Source organism: Taudactylus pleione, unplaced genomic scaffold, assembly GCF_031769625.1.
Source record: "Taudactylus pleione unplaced genomic scaffold, aTauple2 ptg000227l, whole genome shotgun sequence".
Lineage (NCBI taxonomy): Eukaryota > Metazoa > Chordata > Amphibia > Anura > Myobatrachidae > Taudactylus > Taudactylus pleione.
The window spans coordinates 1,256,612-1,272,798 of NW_028284629.1; the positions used below are offsets into that span (position 1 = coordinate 1,256,612).

The following is a 16,187-nucleotide window of genomic DNA, read 5'->3' on the forward strand; positions in this document are numbered from 1 at the left end:
CCTCTTAGTCTGTCCCCCTTTGAAATACTGTTTGGTAGACAACCTCATTTGATTATAAGCCCACAGGAAGATTTGAAAAGTAACAACGAGGTTACTGTAAGGTATCTTATAACAAAGAGTAAACAGTTGAAGCAGCAACAGCAGAAACTGAAATTGTTGTCACATGATATGTAGTGTTCCCTCTAGCTCCGGCGGGAGGCAGGGCACCAGAGCTAGAGAGGGAATGCCCGCGTGCGCGCGCGCGGCCGAGAAGGGGGCGTGGTCATCAGAAAAGGGGGCGTGTCTATAAGACGCGTCCCCTTTTCGTCACTCTTGGGGGCGTGCCCGGCACTTACGGACACGCCGGGCAGCCCCCAGGCCCTGCAGACAGGGAGAATAGATGCCGGGCGCATGCACCCGGCGTCTATTCTCCGGCGGTGACCTTGTCACCGCATGTTTCTCCACCCGCGGGATGCTGCGTCCCGCGGGTGAGAACGTCTCCGCAGGCTGTGAGGGCAGGGAGCTTTTTGCCCTCCAGAAGGAGGGCAGGGTGCCGCGCCCCGCTAAAACAGCCTAGCGGGAACGCTAATATGCCAGAAACAAACTGTCATGATGTTGAACCTGGAGAATTTGTTATGATCAGAAATTTCTTGCGCTCAGGTCGTTTGACAGATCGGTGGGAAGGTCCATATCAAGTGTTGCTGAATAGCACAACTTCCTTGAAAGTGGCAGAGAGATATACCTGGGTCCATTCCACTCACTGTAAGAAGGTCAACCAACCGGTGGAGAGACAAGGCAGAATCAAGGCAGATAACATAGACCTGTCAATTGCGAGTCTGTTCAGGGAGGGTTAAAGGTTACAGTGAGATAACCGAGCTAAAGAATTTGTAGATCGTTGTTTTCAGCAATGGAGTGGCCTGCTGTGGTTATCTTTGTGTTTTCTCCCAGTGTTTTCATCATCCTGGGTTGTTTCGGAATTTCTGGTTTCTGTGACGGAGGACAGATAACGGAGAGGAGAGCTGATGGTGATATTGATGGGAGTGGAGTTGGGAGAAGGAGTGCTAAACCAATCGGGGGAGTATCTGACCAAACCCAGTACAGTAATTGTTAAGAGCGCTGTTATTTTGGAAACTCGGAGACAGTGTGAAGTTCTATCGTCTGAAGATTATTGTATGTGTGAGTTTTTTGTGTCCCTAGTCGATGAGAGATGCATCCAACGGTGCCAGCCTAAGTATAACCCGTATTGGGGTGGGTATCCTTTAGAAGATTATCATACCATGGTGGGCAAAGTTTTAAACCAGACTGACTGTTGGGTGTGCTCTCACGTGCCTCAAGGATAATATAATGTAGGGTTAGTGCCATTCCTATTGAATGTCTCTGAGGTTTTAGAATTGCAAAAAGGCGATGCACTGGATGGAAAATTTCTTATGTAAAAACCACATCATTTTAAACTCTACCAGTACCAAGTGGATAGATCACTTTTATGTTTGAACATCGCCAACTTCAATAAACCAGGAAGTTGGGAGGTGACTGGGAATAACCAGACGATGACCTTCTCACTAAGAGGTGATAATGAGCCTATAAATTTTGAACTGTTACGCACAATTAGGTTAAATGGGAGACACTCCCGGTATCGGTATACACGAAGTGATACCAAAGAAATGGTTGGTAGGGTACCAGGATATTGTGCCAAGGTATTAGACCCAGAAATAGGATCACTTGCTAGGGAAGTGTGTTTAATGATTATGATGTTTTCTATCCTTTATGTTCTCCCCGATGATGTATATTTTATATGTGGAAGGAACGCGTATAAATAGCTCTCTCCGAGGTCCGAAGGTTTATGTTATTTGGGAAGGGTATGTCACGACCCTGTCTAGTTGTCACCTTTTTGCCTTGGGACTTACCCCTGTCAGCTTCCCCATGGAGCTGTGTGTGTAATTTGCCTGGAGGATTTGCTCTGATTATTGCACCTGGCCTCTCCTCTGTCTGTGAGCACTGCTAGCCCTGATTGGAATCACAGGTGTGGTTCTGAGTCTCAGAGCTGCAGAGATGAATACTCCCTCTGCATGTTGTGCCTTCCACCACTCAGAATGCTACTACCAGACCACCTGTCCGTATCCACCAATTGCTGTCAGACCCAGGGTATATATATCCTCTCCTGATAGCATTCTGGGCCTGAACATCTCGTCTTCCCGTGGTGAATGGTTCATGCTGTTTCTGCATTCAAGTATTTCCCTGAAACCTGCTACAGCAATCCCTGGCGCTATCCAGAAAACCTGTTTCAGCTGTACCTGGCAATCCAGTAAATCTGCTGGCAGCAATCCCCGATGCTTCCAGAAAACTTGTTACAGCCAAACCTGGCAATCCTGTAAGCCAGCTGACAGCAAACCCTGGTGGATCCCGAAAACCTGCTACAGTAATACCTGGCATCCAGACGTCCTGTTACAGCAATACCTGGCCTGTGCTCTGCTGCTAGTCCTACTCCTGGTTGGTCCCTGGCACTCTGTAAACCTGCATCGTGTTACCTTGCCTTGCTTCCTGCTGTGGATCAACTCCTGTCCCTTTTACCTACCTACTCCCCTCCCTGAACCTAAAATTCCCAAACCTACCCATTCCTTCCTGAAACCAGTTATTTCCAATTATCCTGTCCAGCCTGCAAATTCCCAAACCTACCCATTCCTTCCTGAAACCTGTTATTTCCAATTATCCTGTCCAGCCTGCAAATCCCCAAACCTACCCATTCCTTCCTGAAACCTGTTATTCCCTATTATCCAATCCAGCCTGCACCTGAGTTCTAGCCTTTGTCATAGTAATTCCAGATTACCCTGTTTAGCCCTCGTCTCAGCATTACCTGACTTCCCTTCAGCCATTGTCACATTCCAGTCCAGAGTCAAGTTCCAAGCTCATCAGTTCAGTCCACGTTGTTCCAGTCCAGAGTCAAGTTCTCAGTTCATCAGTTCAATTCAACAAGTCTTCCTGCCGGTCCCAGTCCGGTCCCTCCAGTTCCTGTCATTTATCATCAAAGGCAGTTTTCACTGCTACCCAAGTCTTGTAAATAGAGCTATTTACATTATCTGTGATTCCAGTCATGCCGGCCTCCGTTGAAACCCGATCACCACCTGAGACAGGTAACTCGCAGACACCAATCATGACAGGGTACTTCCAGCGGTTATGACCCTTATACATGATGAAATGCTTGGTATCCATAAAAACACACCATCTCCATATCTTCAGACGCATTATGAACACTAGTGACCCCAGGGAGGTGAAAGACCAGAAGATGGATGAAATTCTGCAGCTGAAATGGGAATTTTAGGAAGAATCATAATGCTTCACTGGTTGAAGTAGAGGAAAAGGTAGAAGAGTGGTTCACTTGGTTGAACCTTGTGAAATGGTTCTCCGGTCTAGGAGAGTGGGTCCAGGAACTGGTTGCTACTGTGGGCAAACTCCTGACCCTTATGTTTGTCTGTCTACATTGTTGTTAGCATAATCTGTTAGGGTATATAGCCTGTGTCCCGGTCCCAGTTAGTAACCATTCTCTTGGATGACCACAGACCTCTGGATTGATGACTGTAACTGGGACCGGTGCGCTTGCGTAATGTATTAACTATACCTTGTATATGTATAACTTTTTGCGCTAATTGTATTTAGATCACAGCGTGTAACTAAATGCTTTTTATGTGAATAATATCTTTTTGTGCTTTGGAACCACACTCAAAGTCTGGAAAGCAATTTATTTCTTGGGCGACTTGAAATGCTAAATAGCAACATTTAAGTATATAGATCATTAGGAATGCATAGTACAAACTGCGTGTAGCCTGCGTACCCTTACCCGCTTGCACTGGCTAGTTCGCGCACTGCGATGCATATGCATGCACAGTGCGAAAACATCGGCCGGTGCATGCAAATTCTCATCTGCGTTCCTTGCTGAATCAACCCCTATATGCACCCTCCCAGAATGTGTGATAAATTGCATGCTGTTTAATTTGATATCTTAAAAAGGGAAAATACCATTCTTTGATGGTAGATGTAAACTGGTATTCAAAGGACTAGTGGGGTAGATAACTGTGGTGGGGTGGATAAGCTCTGATAAATAACAGTGGGGTCTATTCATTAAGCAGTGAAACTCCCTTTATTGCTCATCACCTGTGATATCAGGGATTTTCACAGAGAAGGGGATACTGTGGAAAGATCTCATACTTCTCCAGCGGTGCCCTAATAAGCACAGTCCGCTTTCCCATACATAGGGAAAGTCATTCAGAGAAGAACGGAAAGCTCAGTTTTCCGTTTCACTTCTCAAAAAAAAACAAAAAAAACTTTGCCATCTGTGGTGAGAAGATAGGGAAGATTAATATCTTCCTGCTTTCTCCCCCATCCTCAGTCCCATGTTCGATGTCCAGGTGTAGCTTATAATGATAGCCGCAGCTGTCCTCTTTAGATGTTACTCACAAAATGTCAGGACAGAGGGGCTGATCCAGCAAGGAACGCAGATGAGAATTCGCACACACCCGGCCGATGTGTTCACACTGCGCATGCGCACACTAGCCAGTGCGAGCAAATAAGGGTATGCAGGCTACATGCAGTGTGTACGCATTCCCTTCCGATATTGACTGACAGGAAGTGCCGTTTGTGGTGGGTGGTCGGGAGAACGCAGGTATGCATTTGCGTTGGGACGCCGTTACAGGGGCATGCATAATTAAGGCAGTGCGGCGGCATACACAGCCAGATGACTCCATGCACTCAGGAAGTGGCCAAAATCCTGCACGAGATCAGGTCAACCTCTAATGTGCGTATGGTTCTCGATGTTACCGCTGTCTTGCAGACTACTCAGGCTTTGAGTAAGGGAAGTGGGTGGCATTGTGTAGTGCTGGGCGTCTGCATCTTATGCTGCGGTTGCCGTGCGTATGCATTGATTAGCATATACCCGCAGCAGCCGCGTGCATGCGCACACTTGTGTTCCTTGCTGAATCAGGCCCAGAGTGAAGAAGTGTAAACCTTATCGACAAGTAATTCTACAACCTGGTTCACTGTAAAATCCAGGATCAAACACCCATTGGAACTAATTAAAAGGGGTGTTATTGACTAGGGAAAATACCAATAATGAAGGCGTGTGCTATGTATTGCACGTGGTGGATAACTTCATAGGTATATCGCACTCTCGACCCCTATATTTCCTGTGCGATCAATGCGTATGCCCAAAGTTCACCAGCTCCTGCGGATTTATTATTACTCTCTGAAGCCAATTGTGTTGGCTTTTCTCAGCAGGGATTGGGGCTGTACAACATGTCATCTCACTGTGAGAGGTGTAGTAACTATATATTTTTAACACATTGGGCAGGATTCAATTCAACGCAAGGAAGCTCCCTTAGCTATTCAATTCATGCCTTAAACATGGTGTTTAGTCATGAGAACCGGAACTCTCAGACTTAACTACCTGGTGCGATGCTGTTTCCGCCGCGCTAAGGGCAGAAAACAGCATTGTGACAGTAGTTTTGTCGGATTTCTGTTCGCACCCCAGGAATAGCTCCGGGAGCTCCTTCCCAGCGCTATTCAAGTTGCGTTGAATTGAATCAAGCCCATTGATAACATCCAAATACAGCCCTATATGTTTGGGATGCTGTAAACACCTGTGATTCCCAGACACTACATTTGTAGCAAAATAATAAGTAAGATTAAAAAATCTGATATATATTAAGCAGCTTTGTATTAAAACAATTAAAACTCGTACAAGTCACAACATGAACTTACAAAAAAGAAGAAAAAAAAAACACAACATTTCCTAAGTATTAGTACGTCAGAAGGAAGGATAAATATAATACATACACACATCCTGAATATGTTGGACTATCATTTAATAAAAGAATGATCAATTAATAATGTTCTGTTAGTAACTTCCTACTATGATGTGTAGATAATTGGTCAGTATACATATCTATCTGCAGGCTTCTACCAATCTCATCATGGCTTCTTCATAAAAACAACAAAGTATGTTCCATAACAGCTGGATAAAAGTACATTAATCATTACAACAAATGCTATGGAAAATAAGTGTATAAAAGAGTCAGTTGCTTACTCATTTATTTTCTGTAATATGTCCCCATTTTGTAATTAAAACAAGGCGAGTTTACTGTGTTCTAATCAAATGTTCTGCTCTCAGGGCCTGATTCAGACCCACTCGCGAGAGCTGGCAAGCGGGTCGATGGTGGCCCAGTGCACATGCGCGAGACCCGGATAGCGACGGGCAAACTGTCACTCCAGGTCTCGTACCAAAGGGTGCTGTCGATGTTGATTGACAGCACGCCCCCTTTGGTGGGCGTGCCGGGGGTGTGCCTGCCCAGACAGAGGCGCTCCCATGGGAACGCCTACCGTCTAGGGCCGGCCCCATTGACATCACAAGTGATGTCAGTGGGAGTGCTCTCGGCTCTGTTTGAGCCAAAAGCACTCCAGGGCCTGCGGCAACGAGACCCTACCACAAGGGTCTCGTCGCAAGCCCGATGGTCTTGACCATCGCGACCATCTTCCTGGCCGCTCTAACAAGCAAGAAGGACGGCCCTGATTCAGAGCGAGCGCTTTGTCAGAGTGTCCAGCTCTGAATCAGGGCCTCAGTACCAAGCACCTGATTGTATAACAGAGTCTGATTAAAGTATATCTAAATATATCTAAGCTCACACCCAAGTACATGTACATATGTATTTCCACAATAAACCTGCAAAAATTTAAAAAGTGAATATATGTACAAACACATGTTTATATGAGAATACATTATATATATATATATATATACATACATACACATACACACACATATATACACACATGCACACACTGATAAAAATGTTCTCCTAACTATGGGCCGAACTCAATTCAGTGCGATGATGAATAGCCGCAGGAGGGGCTCCCGCAGCTATTCAATTCAACGCGCTGTAATCGTTGTCAGGAGAATGGGTTAAGTCTGAGAATGCCGGTTCTCGCGACTTAACCTTGGTGTTAACGCACGGTAACTGGCATTCTCTGACTAAAGTGCTGGGAGTGCGGCTGTTAGCATCGCGCTAAGCTGGCAAACAGCTGCACGCCCGGAACTTTTGTCGGAGTTCTCCTCGCATCCCCAGGGGGGTGTGAGAAGAAATCCTTTAGCCGCCCAAACAGTGCGGTGTATTGAATAGCTGCAGGAGCTCCCTCCCGCGGCTATTCATCATTGCACTGAATTGAATTCGGCCCATTGAAACATTGGTCAAGTTATTTAGGGGGTCTACATACCAATAGTCGCAGCACTGCCATGATTATTTTGTATCCATCTCGCCGGTAATATTTTTGTTTTTAATGAAAATATCCCCGCTATGTACATAGGGAAATTTGCATGGACAGCGGTTGCGGTAACCGCTGTCCCTGTGAGTTGTATCCCCGGCATTTAGGAGAAGTCTTTTACAGAAGTGAGAGACTTCCCTGGGGGAAGCTAGCACTGCGCATGCGCACACTGTCAGCTTCCTGAGCTGGCCGGGGGTTGCGGTGGAGAGATTGAAAGATCTCTCTCCTGCATCTGGATCCTCCATAGGCAAACAGTAGTAGTTTAACGGGGCAAAACTCTGAAAAGCTTTTTGGAATTTAGTACATAGGGGTCAGATTGTAGTCCCTTTCGACAATAATGGGGACTGTGATCTGCAGCGCTAATTAGCACTTTGCCGGAGATTTCTGTGAAATCTCCACCATTGCGCTATTAGTACATAGCAACAATACATAAAATTAGCTCAATACATAGGCCTCTTAGTCTGATATTTCATTTGTTTTATCACAAGTACTGCTGTTTTTGGATTCATACATACAAAAGGCAATTCATTAGAATATTTTTTTTTTTAGCTGTACCCAATATACAACTTCTATTTCTTGTACTATCACAATTATGTTTGCCACCTTCATCTGTATAAACAAAGCTTTTCCGAGTGACGGCACCCAACAAAGCATCCTGCAAAATGTCTTCACTTACATTGATGTGCCTCAAGCGGCTGGCAGCGATACACTGCAATATAACATACTGTAAGCACAGAAAACAGATAGGCATGGCAATAAAAGTGCAACGTCACTACAGTCATTTATGAACTCAGACTCAGTAAAATGCAGTATAATTTATAAGACATCCAGAGATATGCAGGACTAAAACAATTGATTAAAGTAGAATACTGTAGCATACTGGGTGGTACATATATATATATATATATATATATATATATATATATATATATATCCCTGAAAATTATTTTGATATTCTCAAAACCTATGTGACAATACAATATCCCACGTATGCATCACAGGAAAATGATGTAGACAAAGGCAGTAGGATGCAAGTTATCCATGATAGCGAAATGGCATAATATACGGTAAAACCAGCATTGTCAAGTAACTACAGACCAATCAAATATCGCTAACACTATGGATTAAATGTTAAACACTATTTTGTGGATGTAACACAAGACAGCATGACCTTCCTTGAGTTTCACATCAATACAACTTAACTAACCCATCCCCTGCCAATCGGGGCAAATGCTTTCTCGCCATTTGGATCAGTCAGGAGCATTTACATTGTTATTAACAGTTACTTATATAGCTCCAGCACATCTCATTGGACTTTACAATTGGGAACAAAAAAATGTAATATAACAAGACTGAGGAATAACAGACAGAGATGTAAGCAGACCCTTCTCACACACTTACAGTCTATAGGGAAATAGGGATTTGAGATTGTAACCTTACCTATAGATTGTAAGCTTGCGAGCAGGGCCCTCTTACCTCTCTGCCTGTCATTACTCAGTCTTGTTTTACTAGTGTTTTGTTCGCAACTGCAAAGCGGAACATAATATGCTGGCACTATGGAAGTAAATGTTAATAATTTGATACATCCGGACAAATGTTTGATACGTGAGTAGAGCAGATTGATATAATATTGATACAATAGTGACACCCTCGGGGGAACTCAGTCAACATAATGTGCCATTATGGGACAGCACATCGCACCTACCGGCGTCATAAGGTTTCCCTCGCACCCCATAGAGGTGAAAGAGAATTTGCAATGTTGGCACTATCTTTATTGACCGATATGTGCCCAGCGTGTATCGTTTAAATTTGATTCCCCCCACAGAATGGATGCTGAGAACTGTGAAGTGATAAACAATATTACAGTGTATAGCCAGTGTGTTTCTCCAAATGCAGATCTATGTACTAAGCCAGTGGTTCACAAACTTTTGGAATCACGGCGCCCTAGAGTATCAGAATTGTTTTCACAGCATCCCTAAGCCAAAAGTTTGTTATTGAGAAATTCAGAAATAATATGTAGTAAAGTGAAGTAAATTGCTCTTACCTGTCATCCTTAGGGTCAGTTATGTGGTGGTGGACAGGTTTGCACTTCTATGTGTCCAAATATTTACATTACATTGACCATACATTATTTGATTTGGTGCTGGACCACCATCCTGAGGCACCCCTGCATGTGTCCCGAGGCACCCCAGGGTGCTACAGCGCAGTTTGGGAACCACTGTACTAATGGGGGGTATCCACTTGTAGATATATACGAACGAGAACACGATTACGACATTGCAATCGTGCTCTTGTTTGTATAGCTAGTGATGTGCCTACACTGAACGTTCACTCCCGGCACATCCCTCATCCCCGCACATGCTGAACCTGACGAGATCGTCAGGTTGACCAGCATGTATGGGCGACGTCGGATGTCAGCAGCGACCAGTGGGCATGCGCATCGCTGGTCGCTTCCAACCAAAACATGCCCGATGCATGCGCGATTTGCATGTGATTGCACGATGATGTCGTTATCGTGCAATCGCTTGGCTAAATCGCTAAGTGATACCCCCCATAATCCTTGGAGAGAGATAAGGTGGATAGAGATAAAAGTACCAACCAATCAGCTCCTCTCATTTTTCAAACACAGCCTGTAAAGTGACAGTTTGGAGCTGATTGGTTGGTAATTTATATCCATCCACTTTATCTCTCTCCAAGGCTTAGTACATAGACCAACAAAGCTTTAAAGAGTCAGAGTGACAGAAAAATAAAACCAAACAATGGGGCAGATGTATGAAGCTCTGGAAAGTGATAAAGTGGAGTGATAAACGACCAGCCACTCAGCTCCTATCATGTTACACGCTGTGTTTTAAAATTTACAGTTGGGACCTGAATGGTTGGTACTTTATCTCTCTCCACTTTATCACTTCCCAGAGCTTTATATATCTGCCCATGACAGAGGCACGACCCAAGTTACAGCAACTGCACCATTACCTGGGAATACAGCTGGGGCTGGAGCCGTCTATCTCCCAGGTGGCGAACAAGTTCATGGGCACTGGCCTGTTCAGTGCCCCAGGGAAGCTCAGCCTGCCCTTATCTGCCATGGCCGCCGCCTCCTCCTGTGCAGCAGAGGGATGTCGCCTGGGCGGAGGACACAAGCCGGGTCCCCCCGGTCACATCTCTCCCCGGTGCCCTCACCCCCTTCACTCGCCGCCCGGGTGCTACTACTGCTGCTCACTGCGCTGCAGGCTCTGAATCGCTGCTGCAAGAAGATCCAATTTTTTTCCCCTATTGAATAAGAAATTCTTTATTGACAACCCCCCAGATCCGTACACACAGAGCGGTACACACAGTGACCAGGCGCTAGACCCCCTCCATCACATCACGAGAGCGCGCTCCCGTGTCCACTCTGTCAGCTGAATGGCTAGCCGGACGGCCAGTCAGCGCTCTCCCATTTGTCTCACTGTTGTTATTATTAACTAGGGGAGCACGGCTGGCAGGGAGGAGGCGCTCCCGGGCGGAAGTGACGTCAGAGGGAGAGTACTGGCAGCCCTGGCAGCAGCAGGGATTGTGTATGTGTGATGCGCATAGTACCACATGAATTATTCATGTAACGCTGCTGCTGGGCTGAGTGTTACCTAGGTAATTGGTATTACGTTATGCTGGTCATTCGTGCTGCTGGTAGCTCAGTCAATTTACAGGAACAGCCCCTAGCTTGCCTCATCCCAACACTAACATGAGAAGATGACATTAGACATGTTCTCCATCAAGCCTGTCTTTATTACTGGTGATAGGAGTCAAGGAATAGGTAGCTCAGTATTTACAGAAAATACAATATATAATACAGTGGATGTATTTACAAATCAATGACATGCTTTACGTTCAATGTATTTTTAATGTGCATACAGATATGTTCAGCAGATAGGTAGACAGGTTATAGGTAGACATAGTTTCCATGCTTTGGTTTTTGGTAGAAATATATCAATATATTTTTATTTTTTTCTCATGAATAAATATGCCACTAGAAAGGCGTATCGGTTCAGGTATGGATCTATTATTATTAACATTTGTATGGTATGAACATATTGCACAGTACTTTACATAGACCAGTGATTTGCAACTGAAGTATTCAAGTACAGGTTATGCTTTTTGTATTTCTTTAATCGTGCACAGTAATTATCCCACCTACTTCCACAGATAGAAATCTTTAAAACATGACCTGTTGCAGGTACTTAAGGACTGGAGAAGTTGAGACCCACTGACATAAACTGTTTATTTATCATTCACATCCTTGTTCTTGGCAGGATAATCCCAAATAGTGAATTTCGAAATGGCAGGGTTCACACATAAATCAGTGGGATTTAACCAAAATTGGGTGTTTTGTGAATGATGGCTGAAGTCACTTTCTACAGATTCTACAGGGTACATTTACTAAAGGGAAAAAATGGGGATTTACCGTGCTTGCCCTTGGTGAATGGTGTGTGTCTGATGTGTAAGGTAACACTATATGGGATAGATCACTATTACACATATAGAGAAGGGTCTAGGTATACACCAGAGAAAAGAGAATAGAGGTATCAATTCTTTACTATGCCGTCATAAATAACCAATACAAAATTGTATGTTATGTAAAATAGGAGATCTATATTGTCATAAGATATCGCCTGTAATCACAAAACAGTATGAACAATGTACATGAAAAAGAACAATATACACAATGTGCTAATGCAGTAAAATTTCCAGCAATGGCTACAGTTGGTGGCCACTTTCCCTGGGTTGGTCCTTAAGTGGTTGGACCGTGAATCAGGTAACTTTGAATATCTATGCATCCTTCCATGGTTTTTGAGTATCTGTTATGACAGATAGTGATGATGGTAGTGAAAATGACATAAGTCAAAAAGTCTAATGAACTTGTTGCAGCGCTGTCCCGCTGTGACTGATAGATGATTAGGCCATGTGACGATCAGTGTGGTGCAGGACAGATGTATTACTGGTGGGTTAGGGTGAACTGGCACAGTGCTTTTGCGGGGTCTCCGGACTGCGTTGCCTTGCCAGACCGCCAGGCACTCGAGTCAGTCTGATAGAGGGACGTCCCCGGAGCCCGGTGGTTGCGGGGGTGCTGCAGTCTGGGGAGGGGGAGTCACTGGTTCAGGCTTTGAGAGAGCCTTTCACCTGGTGCCCCTGCCACTACGGAGGCTTACCTGATAGTCCCTGCACTGTCTGTCTTTCCGTACCAGGGTCCTGTCACACTACTGGCCGCGGCGTCGCCTTCCTCCGTCTGCTTCCTGGTTGTTCCAGTCACGTGACTGTTGTAGAGTTGTCGCTCGTCTCTGCCTTAGTTTCTTTTGTTAGTGGGATAAAGGTGAAATATTGGTAGTGAGTCCCAACACATTTCAGCTTATTTAGCCTTCCTCTGGGGTTGTGGAACAACATAATATTATCCAATACATTTACTAAAGTGCGGATTCATAGAAGTGATGTTCCCCATAGCAACCCATCAGATTCTACTTATCATTTATCTAGCACCTTCTAGATTCTAGAAGGTGCTAGATAAATAAGTACAATCTGATTGGTTACTATGGACAACATCTCCACTTCTACAAACCCATACTTTAGTAAATAAATAGGGGGTCTATGTAGTAAGCCTTTAAGAGAGATAAAATGGACAGAGATAAGGTACCAACCAATCAGCTGCATGTCTAAATGTTGAGAGGTATGACTTACAGTCTAATGGGGAAATGTATTAAGCCTTTTAAAGAATGGAGAAGTTAACCATAACAAGCAATCAGCTAGCTAGCATTTATCAACTACATTCTATAAAATGATAGGTAGAAGCTGTTCTGGTTTATTTCTCCACTTGTCCAGTTCTCCACTCTTCAGAAGGTTTCATACATCTTCCCCTAAATTCACTAAAGGCACAATCATTACCTTACCAGATCTGATCCTGAGCACTATCCTAGATCAGTCTGGCAGGAGCCGTAAGTCATAGTCATCCTGACCAAAGTACATTTTTTAACACAGTCTAGATGGCCAGATTCCCATCTGTAAGCTAGGTCAGTTGCCCATGTTAGTGTGGGACTGGTCCTAAATAGCAATATAGCAAGTTCCTGCTGGTTTTGGTACTTGGATAACGGAGCCTGCCCAATGTCTTGGCGTTGCTGCAGGCCCTCTGTGGGGATCAGCTCCAGGTAGACTTACTGAGCTGCATAAAGAACAAAAGGAAAACATTGTTCATGCTATAAATGATAATAGACTTAATTACGTCACATACCGGAATTAACCATAACAGCTTTTTAGGCATCTGATCGACACTTACAGCACAGCATTTCCAATAAAGACTTATGGTCAATGCTAATATAAAAATAATGATAATAAATAAAAGTGGCCATACACTATCAGATAAAACTCATGTTCAGATAGACATCTGACATGCAATATCCTTTCTATACACTAATTTTTCTGGAATGGTTAGGTAATACCGGCTGTCAGGATGCCTCCTGTCAGAATACCGACAGCGGCATCCCGATGGTTGGTATCCTGACAGGGGTCGGGGAAGTATAACTACCCTCCCCCTTCCCAACTAACCCTCCCTTCTTGTAGCCTAACCCACCCAACCCTACATCATAACCCTTCCCGTTAGCGCCTAATCCTAACCCCCCCTTCATGCCTAAACCTAACCCTCCCCCCTAAGTGCCTAACCCCCCCCAGTGGTGCTTAACCCTAACCCTCCCCCCTAGGAGTGCCTATCCCTAACCTCCCCCCCCCCAAAACTTAACCCCGATACGCTCCCTAAACCTAACCCTCTCCCCCCCCCCCCGGCATGCTAGCGCTAAGGGTATCAGAGACTTACCTCATTCGGGCTGGTGCTCTTCGGTGTTCCGGTGTCAGGATTCAAATGTACTGTGAGACTATCGGCCCGATCAGACAATAATGGCTGATCTAAACAATCATTGCACGGCGTATGACCACTTTAATTGATCACCTTGACTCTATGTTACAGTTTTTCTTCCTAATGGAATGGGTATCTCTCAGGATGATATTGTCCTCATCCATTAAGCACGTATGGCCGTCCCACGGTTAAATGAGAATGACACTGATTGTATCCATATGGCATGGCTTTTTAAGTGAGTGTGGTATGTTAGATCAACAAGGCCCATGTCTACATGGATGACATGTCAACATGATAGAAGGTTGACCTAACGTCCCTTGTGACCCAGCATCTTCTTCCAGGTCCCGGCGGTCACGTGTGCAGAAGTCCCGGCACAGACATCTGACAAGCGTTCTGTACCACAGAGGCACTAATGTGAATTGCATATATTGATTCTCAAATGTGAATAGATCTAAAGCCAAGTCAGACAACTTCCTACACTTTCGAATCAAAAAGGTTATCTTCTGTTCTCTGGTGTGTGCTCAATACTGAATGGACTCCTTATTTACCAAGGAGTTTCACAGACAGAATATTTCATAACCATGACAAATTATATATTGTACTTCAAAGCAAACAGAAACAGTCGCCACAATAGTGTAATCTCCTGGATAAATTGTAACAATTTATTTATACTTTGCACTCATATTAAATAAGATAAAAACAAGCATATCACCACATATTAGTGGTTTTCCTCCCAGGGGTAACTTGCTACCTTCACCTGGCCCAGATGGTAATGGGTAGCGTGAATCAGGTGCCAGCAGCCAAATCCCACACAGGTAAGTGTAGATCAGTCCTTATGGCAGCTTTTCCCGTGGTACAGTGTCACCAGCCTAATTCATTTCGGTCTATCATAAACTTCCTCAGTGGCAGAGTGACCCAGGAACTATTACTCCTAAATATACCCCTTCTAATGATGTCCAAACTGAGGGCAGCTGCGGATGCAGCCTCCTGTGGTGACGTGTTATCCACGAGCCTCTAATGACGAGCACACTGGAGAGGGTAGAGATAGATCCCCTTCTGTAGATGTACGATGACATCATCTGCCAGTGTCCGTCATTCCCTACCATCCATGTGGGCAATGAAGAGGAAAATATTCATGTGGCGAGCCACCGAGCCCGCAGGGGGCCAACTTTCTTATTTTTGTGGAAAGTGTGGTCAGAAATCTCCACTTCCGCCCTCACGTCACTTCCAGGTACAGCTAGTGAAGGGGATTTATGCTCTTCCACAGTGGAGACACCTGCACATACAGCTTTCTGCGGTGACGCGCTATGTGCACGGAACTAACATTCTCAGATTCCTCAGATGCAAGATAGCTTGTTACAATTATTATTTGTGTTTCTTCGCATATGGTAACCGGCTTTCCATGTTCATCGAGGTATATAGAAGTCCATAAATAATCAACATAGATAAAAAATAGAAATGTAATCATAGATTAAAATACATAATAAAGCAGCAAAAAAAATGTAAAAATATAAAAAAAGCTGCGAGGGCCACATACAGTGCATCCGGAAAGTATTCACAGCGCTTCACTTTTTCCACATTTTGTTCTGTTACAGCCTTATTCCAAAATGGAATAAATTCATTTTTGTCCTCAAAATTTTACACACAATACCCCATAATGACAACGAGCAAAATGTTTTTAGATTTTTGCAAATTTAATAAAAAAAAAAACAACCATGAAATCAAATGTACATAAGTATTCACAACCTTTGCTCAATACTTTGTTGATGCACCATTGGCAGGAATTACAGCCTCAAGTCTTTTTGAATATACAACTTAAAAATGAATAGAGGCGCCTGTGACCAGCTGCTGATTTAAAATGTTTACTCAATTCAAAAAAATCACAATAATACACAATCATAAATACACATAAAAATTGCCAATTCTGCTAAATTATATTAATGACAATAACAATAGCATATGCTTATTGTAAAATAATAATTTAAAGTTCCTGGTCTTCAACTGGAAATAATCAGACCCATTTAGATTAATGGAA

The 16,187-nt window shown here is 44.1% G+C and overlaps 1 protein-coding gene across 11 annotated transcripts in view; it reads right to left on the reverse strand.

Moving 5' to 3' along the window:
- The window catches only part of LOC148517069 (phosphofurin acidic cluster sorting protein 2-like), a 358,464-nt gene extending 347,735 nt beyond the window's left edge, over positions 1-10,729 (reverse strand). For all 11 annotated transcript variants that reach the window (XM_088479161.1, XM_088479158.1, XM_088479156.1 and 8 more), the window contains exon 1: positions 10,258-10,729. In XM_088479161.1, coding sequence (XP_088335287.1) covers positions 10,258-10,367 — 110 coding nt within the window. In that variant the 5' untranslated portion in view covers positions 10,368-10,729. The remainder of the gene's footprint in view (positions 1-10,257) is intronic.
- Positions 10,730-16,187: the final 5,458 nt, after the last annotated feature.